Consider the following 12,022-nt stretch of genomic DNA (forward strand, 5'->3'; position numbering starts at 1 on the left):
CATTAAACCCCCCTCTCACCCCCAACCCCCCAACCCCCCCCCCCCCCCCCACCCCCCAGGCCTTGAAGAATCCACTTGACCGCTCGCATATGCGAGTGAAGTTGACGGTCGGGCGAGTAAAGTTTGTTAAATACTCGACCGACCGGGCGAGTGCTGTTTTTCAAGTTGAAAAATATAAATTCAGTTCCAGAACTCCCACCACATCGATACAAATTGCGAACAATTTTTCGAATGAACAAAAATAGGTTTAGTACACAAAGAAACTGCACTTTCGTTTTGACAATGAAAAATGACGTCACGGGCACAGTAAAAATAATTATCAAAATCGGCTGCGCTCTTTTCGTAGGTGTCAGTGCTCTTAGCTAATCGATTAAAAATGAAAAAAAACAGTAAAATATATTTGTCATTCCGTGAGGAATAAAATTTCATTTTAATGTAAATATCAATACAAAAAATAAACAGCAAAAATAATTATTTATAATCAGAATAATTCGTGATCAGAAGCCTTAGCCATAATTTACCATATTGTAACCATTTGTCAATCAACCGTGTCTTTCAGTAAAAGTTCGTATTAATTGTATATTTTTGCAAAATAAATGCAACTATAGGATTGACTAATAGATGTTTGTTTATTACAATGAGACAAAGTCACATGATAGTTTTAGTCTACAAAAAGGTTCTGGTTGATCATAACTATAAATATAGATATTTTTTTTTTAATGCAGGGCGAGTAGATTAAAGTGAAGGACGAGTGGATTTGTCAGGCCAACTCGCCCTGCAAGGCGAATGGCTCTGGAACAATTCTTCAAGGCCTGCCCCCCCAATTTTTTTTAAACATCTAATAAATAACCCCACCCCACATTATTACCCCCTCTAACTCCCCCCTACCCCCCTACCCCCATTTTTTTTTTAAAACATCTAATAAATTACCATACCCCACATTATACCCCCCTCTCACTCCCCCTACCCCCTCCACCCCCACCCCCCACCCCCCCCAATTTTTTTTAAACATCTAATAAATTACCCCACATTATTACCCCCCTCTCACCCCCCTACCCCCCCACCCCCCACCCCCACCAATTTTTTTTTAAACATCTTAAAATTACCACACCCACATTATACCCCCTCTCACCCCCCTACCCCCCATCCCCCATCCCCCCCAATTTTTTTTAAAACATCTAATAAATTACCACAAACCCCACATTATCTAATAATAACCACACCACACATAATTCCCCCCTCTCACCCCCCAACCCCCCCCCAATTTTTTTTTAAACAACAACTTATAAATTACATACCCCACATTATACCCCCCTCTCATCACTCCCCCTAACCCCTCCACCACCCCACCCCCATTTTTTTTTAAACATCTAATAAATAACCACACCCCCACATTATTACCCCCTCTCACCCCCTACCCCCCCCCCACCCCCCAATTTTTTTTTAACATCTATAAATAACCACACCCCACAGATTACCCCCTCTCACCCCCACCCCCCACCCCCCCATTTTTAACCCTAAAAAACCACACCCCACCTTTTACCCCCCCGTCACCACCCCCCTGCCCCCCCTCCCCCCACCCCCCATCCCCCCCAATTTTTTGTTTTTGTTAAACATCTAATAAATTACCCCACCCCACATTATTACCCCCTCGCACCCCCTCACCCCCACCCCCAACCCCCCCACTGCCCCCCATTTTTTTTAAACATATTAAAATACCACACCCCCACATATACCCCCCCTCTCCACCCCCACCCCCCCCCCCCCCAATTTTTTGTTTGTGTAAACATCTAATAAATTACCACACACCACATTTTACCCCCCTCTCACCCCCCTCACCCCCCCCCTACCCCACCCCCACCCCCCCAATTTTTTTAAACATCTAATAAATTACCACACCCCACATTATTACCCCCCTCTCACCCCACTTTTTTTTTTAAACATCATATAAATTACCACACCCCACATTATACCCCCTCTCACTCCCCCCTTGATATCATGACTGGCAGATGACTCCTATTGATTTTCAGGTCACTAGGTCAAAGGTCAAGGTCACAGTGATTCAAAATAGTACAATGGTTTCCGGATGATAACTTACATTAGGTCAAAGGTCAAGGTCACAGTGACAAAAAACATATTCACACAATGGCTGCCACTACAACTGACAGCCCATATGGGGGGCATGCATGTTTTACAAACAGCCCTTGTTAAACAAGCGTTACATGAATTGCCCTTTGTAAATTTTTGTGTGATGTGCCTTTTCAGGACTATATCTCAGATATGGTACACTATTTTAACATGAACTTTAATGTGTCACTGTGTGTAGATATCAATTAGAATTGCTATGCACAAGAATCATAAACCTACACTTTCTTAAAAAAGGGTTATTGACTGTGTTTGTATCATGTAACTTTTCAGGGCTATATTTCAGATATGATACAAGATTTAAAAATGAAACTTCAAGGGTGTGTAGAAATCAAAAAGGACAATTGCTATGCATGAAAAGAATGACCCTACACATAATTACTTAGTTTAAGGATTATACTGTATATCAAGAGATAAGCACCCATCCATAAACAAACTTTTTTGTGGGGATATAAATTAAACAAATGTACTTCTTATTTATGTCCTTGATTGGTGTACATTAATGTAAAGAGGCTGACAAGATTGACTTTACAACTTTCAATACATAAAAAAACTTTACATGGATAAATAATTGTTAACGCAATCATTTAATGTTAGTATCAGTTAATTGTTTATATATAAATATTTGAAATATGATTATTAAATTAAGAAATTTAGTTTCGTAACATAATCTATCACTTATGACCAACTCAATAGCTTAAAAAGAATTTTGCAAAACAGAAATGATCCATATAGTATATTCATTTAACATTATTATAGGTCTGTTGGAATGTTGAAGAAATATTAATGAAATGAATAACAGATCTATTAACATATTTCTCTTCAGTGACTAAACTTATGGCACAAAAATGACATTGCTTAATTATCCCCCGCCAGAGGCGGAGGGATATTGTTTTGGCGTTGTCCGTACGTCCATCCGGCCGTCCGGCCGGCACTTTTGTGTCCGGAGCCATATCTTGGAAGTGCTTTGGCGGATTTCATTGAAACTTGGTATGAGTATATATATGAATAAGAGGATGATGCATCCCAAATGGCATTGTACACCATCTGTTACAAACAGAGTTATGGCTCTTTGTATCTTGAAAAAATGCTTTTTACTATAGGCACTTTTGTGTCCGGAGCCATATCTTGGAAGTGCTTTGGCGGATTTAATTGAAACTTGGTATGAGTATATATATGCATAAGAGGATGATGCACGCCAAATGGCATTGTACACCATCTGTTAAAAACAGAGTTATGGCCCTTTGTATCTTGAAAAAATGCTTTTTATTATAGGCACTTTTGTGTCCGGAGCCATATTTTGGAAGTGCTTTGGTGGATTTCATTGAAACTTGGTATGAGTATCTATCCCCCGCCAGAGGCAGAGGGATATTGTTTTGGCGCTGTCCGTCCGGCTGTCTGTCCATCCGTCACTTTTGTGTCCGGAGCCATATCTTGAAAGTGCTTTGGCGTATTTCATTGAAACTTTGTATGAGTATATATGCATAAGAGGATGATTCACGCCAAATGGCATTGTACACCATCTGTTAAAACCAGAGTTATGGCCCTTTGTATCTTGAAAAATTGCTTTTTACTATAGGCACTTTTGTGAGCTATATCTTGGAAGTGCTTTGGGGTATTTCATTGAAACTTGGCATGAGTATATATATGCATAAGAGGATGATTCATGCCAAATGGCATTGTACACCATCTGTTAAAACCAGAGTTATGGCCCTTTGTATCTTGAAAAAATGCTTTTTACTATAGGCACTTTTGTGTCCGGAGCCATATCTTGGAAGTGCTCTGGCGGATTTAATTGAAACTTGGTATGAGTATATATCCCCCGCCAGAGGCAGAGAGATATTGTTTTGGCGTTGTCCGGCTGTCCGTCCGTCACTTTTGTGTCCGGAGCCATATCTTGGAAGTGCTTTGGCAGATTTCATTGACACTTGGTATGAGTATATATATGGATAAGAGGATGATGCACGCCAAATGGCATTGTACACCATCTGTAAATAACGGAGTTATGGCCCTTGGTATCTTGAAAAAATGCTTTTTACTATAAGGTTATAGCATCTCCATTAACCCATTCAGCCCTAGCGTCGTATAAATGCGTCCAATTTATCTACAGTGGAGTTCCTAGTGTCGTATATAAATGCGTCCAATAATCTACAGTGTGAATTCCTAGCGTCATAAATATGACAACTTGGATGTATCTCTGAATGCCTTATGACTCTGTCTTAGTTTTGAGTTATTGTCCTTCGTCCGTCCATCTGTCAGTATGGTCATCTGTCCGATTAATCATTTGCACCCATCCTCAAACAAAGCATATGTTGTGGGGAATGTCAATTCTACGAATTTGCTTGTTGATCATTTGATTTGATAATGCACTGGAATAATTAAAATGGAAATGCTATACCTTAAAATGTTTTTTAGTCCAATTATGACTTTTGAAAATTATTCAGTACCCATGCTTCAATAGCTCCTACAATGAAATAACCCTACCCAGTGAATACCTGTAAATTGTAATATATAAATTAGATATAATTGCTCCGCAAATCTCTTTGTGTGAGTGTAGAATCGTGTCAGGCAATTTGAAAAGATCTACAATCCATTGCATTGCTTGTATACCATACCTGACAAGTCACTCAAAGCCTTTGACTAGTAATGGTTACAATATGAAATATATGAAAATTTCAATTTAAAATGCATTGGTACGTGTTCACATATTTGGACATCAGGGCTATAGATAACTTTTGGGGTATATTGGGTAATTCACTCCCTGTTTTTGACAACAATAGGGTTTTTGTAAATTGAATACAGTTTTAGCAAAAAATTTCACCCCCTACTTTTGAGCTTAATTGGGTTTTTCAACCCGTTTTTTTTTAACTCATTTGGGTAATTTAGGGAATGACATATATAATATAATAAAGATGTACTAAGGTTACTATATTATTTATACAAATGAAATTCAAAAAGGTACCTGCACATAACAACAAACAATTACTGAATTTCTGATCAAAGTTCATTCATTTTTGCGTTGAATAAGACTGAGTTCACGAAAATCTCTTTACAATTGATTAAGTTATGGCTGTTAATTAAGCGATGCTACCCGTTTTCGGGTTATTTTGAATTGAATGAATACCTTGAAAATGAAAGTAGAAATCAGATGGGTCTACGAATAATTACAATAATACCCCAAAGGTTGATAACCGCTGGAAAGACTGCCTTCTTTTCTTCATAGGACGGCATATAAACTATCTGGTACAGTTTTGTATGGAAAATAAGCAGTTTAAAAAATACGCCCTGTGTTCATAAGAATTGCGTTTTGTGATGCAAGGTTTTTAACAGCAATTACATTATTAAATTTGTATTTGCGTTTTTGTACGCTTTATTTTGAATTTAATTACGTTTTTGGTTATTTGAATTGCATAATAAGGCAAATACGCTTGTTATATTTAGCCCTGGGACATGTTTAGGCCCCTAAAGTAGGGCACATATTAGTCACACTGTAAGTCTATGCCTGAGTTCTTGTGTGTGTGTGAGTATTCTGTCTGAAATTAATATCATTTCTGTAGTTTTTGCATTCCTAAAAAGATATCTGTAGTTGTTTACACTGAAATATTTAATAGTGTACATGTATATCGTAGCATAACAATTTAGCATACACAAAGCACACACATTTAATGTGTTATGTGATATCAGATATTTTTTTTGGTCCTCGATAAAAAACTGTTCAACACATGCCCCTAGGGTAAAATTTGGCCATGCCCCATTACACAGGTGAGCGATCAATGCCATTCTTTGCCCTCTTGTTTAAAAAAATAAATAAATATAATGATGTTCCTTTATAAATGTCTGCTTGAAAAGAGAGAATATGTATTGCTTAAATAATTTTTATGGTAAGTGGAAAATATTGTTGTTATACCCCTTTAAGCTACTGTAATCCTTTAGTTCTTAAACAATTTAAACAGCTTAATGGAAAACAAATTAATGTTCTTTGGTTAAACAAGTTTTTATGATGTTTTAAAACTTTTCAATATTCCGCACAAAGTTTTAAATAGCTCAGCAAATGAGATACTCCTTAAAGAAAATTCCTTTGTGTGAAATAGACATGCTCAAATGTCGTCAACCACTAATTTGTATTATGTATCCTTTAAGCTGAAGAATTGTCAATATGATATTTAAGCAAATTAGCCAATGCATGGTTTATTTAACCCATTCCAATAAGCATTAGAAATTTATCAACATATTATTTTTATTACTTTTTGTGCACTTTGCATGTCAGATTTGTGTGAAATAGTAGTTTTGATATTGGCATTCTTGAATTACTTTAATTTAAATTAAAAACTTACAAAACTTAAAATCAATATTGTTAAGTTCCCATATATTTATTTAAGTTTCACTTGATTTGTCATTGTCAGCTCGGGTACTACTTACATGTACCCTGGGTACTCTGAATAATACTTAAATGTACCCAGCGTACCAAAAATATACTAACTCGTATCTGGTCAATTGAGACTGTACCCGAGATGCATTCTCGCCTAAAATCCAATGTCGTCAAAATGCTTTTTGAGCAGGAGTTTCAATAATATAAAGGTCATTTTACAGAATATTGAAATAAATACGAATGTAATTAATTTGAAAAAAAGCCGACAGCCAATTTAGCGTTAGGTTACGTTTCAGTACCTGGGGTACATTTAAGTATACTAAGGAGTATCCGGGGTAAATTTTAGTAGTACCCGAGCCGAATATGACCAATGCAGCTTAAGTTTCCCTTCGAATAATTGGTTTGTATATATTAATGCTGTGCACATGCCCATCATGGGTTGGTCTGTAGGTCGGTATGTAGACTATTTTTGTTCTGCTTATATCTGGTGAATGCATTGGTGTACAATCTTGCAAATTGGTATGTTTGTTATTAGTAAACCGGACTTGGCCGACTTGTCTACGTCTTCTCATGCCAAACACTCTGATGAGGGTAAGGATTTCATTTGTTCGTCATGCAAAGAGCAAGCAAATGCAGATTTTTACTGCAAAACATGTTTGAAACTTTATTGTGGGAAATGTATTCAGTTGCATGATAAGTGGTTTAAAAAACATTCAGCGTATGGGAGGAATGACATGAAAGAATGGCCAGTTTCGAAACAGGTGGAGGAATTTCTGTTAAAGTGTCAAGCGCACGAGGACGACAAAATTGAAATGTTATGTGATGACCACAGTCAGTTGTGCTGCACAAAGTGTGCCTTCAATGATCACATATATTTCTGAAATACTTTGGCACATAAATGTGTTTAGAAATCAATGAACTATATAATGTCACAATTTTAATGAGAATTAAGTATTGTCAAGTTTGCAATTTTGATTTATCGTATTTTAACAAACACATTTTTTCCTGAATTTTTTGTGAAAAGTATCAATTACAATGAAATTTTATGACTACACTTTCTTTCCAATTTTTGGAAATGACTTATGAAATTAATTTGAAATTGTGTCTTTTTTGGACTTGTTATTTGTATTCACAGAAATACTGTATAATTAAGAAATTTCCTGAACTTCTTATTCATGTGAGTTTAATATTTGTTGTAATGGCATTTATAACCTGTGTCCTTAATAACCATGCATCAGAAAAACAAGAAGTTTGAAGGTGGGTTTCAATTCAAACAGTACAGAACTAAATTTTATCTATATTAAATGCTCAGGTATGGGAGGTTTTTTAGCTTGGAGCTATTATAGAATAGATTTACATATCATGGGTTCTTTGTCCAAAGTAGATCTCATGTTTGATTTATGATTGTATTGTTTTAACTTGTAAAACAAAGTGCATTCAACACAAATTATGAGCTCTATATTCACTGTCAGATCAGTCACACTGCATGAGCAATTCTCACAAGCCTTTTAGACATGACTACCTTTATGTGTACTAGAATTCTTGTCTAGTGTTTTGTTGCCAATATTGAAGAAATCTCTATCCAGCTGCAATAAGACATTACAGCTGTCAAGAAACTACTTTTGATTACCTAGATTACTTCGATTACCTAGAAAAAGTTATTGCCTGCTTTAAGAGCCCTATATATTGTTATGCCCCCCTTCAAGGAAGGGGGTATTCCTATTGATTTGACCCCTATTGATTTGAGGTCACTAGGTCAAAGGTCAAGGTCACGGTTACCCAAAATAGTAAAATGGTTTCTGGATGATAAATCAAGAACGCTTATACCTAGTATCATGAAACTTCATAGGTACATTGACCATGACTCGCAGATGACCCTTATTAATTTTCAGGTCACTAGGTCAAGGTCACGTTAACCCGAAATAGTAAAATGGTTTCTGGATAATAACTCAAGAACGCTTATGCCTAGGATCATGAAACTTCATAGGTACATTGATCATGACTTGCAGATGACCCTTATTGATTTTCAGGTCACTAGGTCAAAGATCAAGGTCACAGTGACCCGAAATAGTAAAATGGTTTCCGGATGATAACTCAAGAACGCTTTTACCCAAAATAGTAAAATGATTTCCGGATGATAAATCAAGAATGCTTATGCCTAGTATCATGAAACCTCATAGGTGCATTGATCATGACTCGCAGATGACCCCTTTAGATTTTCAGGTCACTAAGTCAAAGGTCAAGGTCATGGTGACCCGAAATAGTAAAATGGTTTCTGGATGATAACTCAAGAACGCTTATGCCTAGGATCATGAAACTTCATAGGTACATTGATCATGACTCGCAGATGACCCCTATTGATTTTCAGGTCAAAGGTCAAGGTCACGTCGACTCAACTTAGAAAAATGGTTTCAGGATGATAACTCAAGAAGGCTTAAGCCTAGGATCATGAAACTTCATAGGTACATTGATCATGACTTGCAGATGACCCCTATTGATTTTTAGGTCACTAGGTCAAAGGTCAAGGTCACAGTGACAGAAAACGTATTCACTCAATGGCTGCCACTATAACTGACAGCCCATATGGGGGGGCATGCATGTTTTACAAACAGCCCTTGTTTGATTTTACATCGAGCATCAAGCAAAATGAGAGCAGTTATTTTGTTTTGGGTAAAATAATCAAAGAATCGGTAGTTTTTTGTGAGGTATGTGGCACTTTAAAGAGAACACATTATGTTACATGACTCCTTAAATGTCTGATACTGGTCTCAATACAGGGAAATCAGTGTGATGATAGGCGAGCAGTGGAAGGGTCTGTCCCCTGAGAAACGCGCCATGTACAAGGAGACCGCCCAACGTATGGCTCATGACCATAAACTCATACATCCTGATTGCTGGAAACGAAAGAAATAGGTATGTTTTCTGCAAACACTGGGAATGTATGAGGTACCTTTTCTGCCATCAGTGGATACTGGCCCAACACTGCAAATAAATGAGATACATTTTCTGCCATGAATGGATACATTCCAATTTCTGGAAATGAACATAATAGGTACATGTGTATGTGGGGGTAGGGGCACATTCATTGAGTGCGCGACCATTTGAGAACAAATATTGTGATAGCCACGACGGCATTCTGGACATTTGCGCTTGGTTCCGATTTTGCCCGGTCTTTCATTAATTGATTTCTGATTGGTAAGCGGCTGGCACTGACATGAGCAGTAACTGACAAAACCTCTTCGCTACTTTCCGAAAAACATACAATTCTAAGAATGTTGCAAATGTCTGCCATCTTGAAATTTTAAATTATCTATTATCAAAGTAAAGCACTGCAATATCATATATCATAAACAATGTGTCAAACAAATTATATATTGATTGCATATTTGCTAGGTTACTGGTTTTAATTTCCTGCAGTCAAACGATATGCCTATTTCAAAATACCGCAACCTGTTTTTGGATAGTCTTGTTCTGATATGGTATAGTTTGTCATTTTAATTTATTTTCTACGTTCTTTATAACATTTTTTGTAGAATGAGGAATACAAATGCTGTGTTAAGGATGGTCTGTTTGATAATAGTTCACATAATACTCACTAGAAATTGCACGTAGAAAGACTATAAAGAAGAATAATAAGCTAAGGCTCGGGGGCTGTGCCCACTATTCCCTGTATCCCACGGCCTCAGACTCTCTGCTTCATTTTCCAGATTTCAAATTTTGGACAATCGACACTTCTAAATAATATGATTTGCTACAATTACATTAATAAGGTTTTGTTCTTTAAAGGTTCTAGCATGTTGTCCTTTTCACACAACTGTATAAGCATTGCCAGTAATCTGTCAAGATCTATGTTATAGAGAAGGATGACCTTGATCTACATATACCTAAAGATAAGATGACAAAATGTTAATAAAACGAGATATCTGTAATCAAATATATGTACTATTTCATTTCAGTGCAATAGTTAAGGGCATTTCATATCGAAAGGCGAATTGAAACTGTGAAGAGACATACAACATTGCCAGTGCATATAGGGTGCTTCTATATAGTTTTCCTTGAAAGGGATTTGTTGCTAGTTTCTTTTAGTTCTTTTCATTGTTTATTTATAAGTTGATTGTTTGCTTGAATTTTATCTATTATAATTTACACATTTTGTGTATGAAAGGATATACAGTTATTATTTATAATGTGTGTTACACACTTTCTTTGTTAATTCAAAATATGTGCTTGATGTTTTTAATTAGTTTTTTTTGTTTTTTTATTTTAAAGAAAATGTGAAGCTGTTTACTGACTATTCAATATATATGTGTAATTTTCAGCACTATTTGTATGATATTAATTAAGTTGTTTATCAAAAATAATTGTGAACATTATTTATAAAAAAATATTTGTGATCGTGTTCAAGAATTATATGTTTAAAGGAAGGATGTGAAGACCCACCCCCTCCCCCTCTCTCTCTCTCACTTTCACTCTCTTGCCTAGTAAGATTATAGTTTTGTTATGTCTGGTTCAATCATTAGCTCGACTATTATATATGAAATATATATAGTGGAGCTATCCTACTCAACCCGGCGTCTCCGTTTGCGTTCACGTTAGCATGCAAATGTTAAAGTTTGCGTACTACCCCAAATATTTCCTATGTCCTTTGACATATTGCTTTTATATTTTGCATATTTCTTTACCAACATGACCCCAATCTATAAACAAGAGCAGACAACTGTATCAAGCATTTTGACAGAATTATTGCCCCTTTTATACTTAGAATATGCATATAATTGATAAATCTATGTTTAAGTTTGCATATCACCTCAAATATTTTCTATGTCCTTTGACATATTGCTTTCATATTTTGCATACTACTTCTTCACCAACATGATCCCAATCTATAAACTAGAGTAGACAACTGTATCAAGCATTTTGACAGAATTATGGCCCCTTTTATACTTAGATAATTGAACATTTTGCTTAAATTGCCATAACTTCTTTATGATCACATTTGATTCATACTTTGACAAAACAAAACACCTGACATACCACAATGCACTCCACCCAAACCATCCCCCATGCCCCACCCCAGAATGCCCCCCCCCCCCTGAATTTTTTTTTCCTTATTTGTTGAAAGATCATCTATTAAATGACCAAACACCCACATTATACCCCCCCCCCCCCCTCTCCATGATGGCTTACGTTATACTGTCAAGCACTCGAATAGTCGAGCACGCTGTCCTCTGACAGCTCTTGTTTTTTACACAAAGTTGGCATCACAACTCCTTTACATTGTAACATTCCTTGTGCATTAAAATGTCTTTTTGCTGTGTGTTACATGTCCCGGGCATCTAGATGTCAAAGGCATAGTGAATGTCGGGCATATAGTGATCGCACTGTCCATCTGTCCGTCTTTCCGTCACACTTTTCATTTAGGTTTAAAAAAATGCTCATAACTTCTATGTCGCTTTAGATGTAACATTCATATTTGGTATGCATTTGTATATGGACAAGGCCTTTCCT

At 36.5% G+C, this 12,022-nt stretch overlaps 2 protein-coding genes across 5 annotated transcripts in view; both read left to right on the plus strand.

Moving 5' to 3' along the window:
- The window catches only part of LOC127877419 (HMG box-containing protein 1-like), a 34,094-nt gene extending 22,510 nt beyond the window's left edge, over positions 1 to 11,584 (plus strand). Inside the window, exons 12-13 of the mRNA XM_052423289.1 lie at positions 9,292 to 9,427; positions 10,471 to 11,584. Of these exons, the coding sequence (XP_052279249.1) occupies positions 9,292 to 9,427 (136 nt within the window). The 3' untranslated portion in view covers positions 10,471 to 11,584. The remainder of the gene's footprint in view (positions 1 to 9,291; positions 9,428 to 10,470) is intronic.
- Positions 1 to 12,022, plus strand: part of LOC127877385 (uncharacterized) — a 130,171-nt gene that overhangs the window by 84,717 nt on the left and 33,432 nt on the right. The gene's annotated exons all lie outside the window — the stretch shown is intronic.

Source organism: Dreissena polymorpha, chromosome 1 (genome assembly GCF_020536995.1).
Source record: "Dreissena polymorpha isolate Duluth1 chromosome 1, UMN_Dpol_1.0, whole genome shotgun sequence".
Classification (NCBI taxonomy): Eukaryota; Metazoa; Mollusca; class Bivalvia; order Myida; family Dreissenidae; genus Dreissena; species Dreissena polymorpha.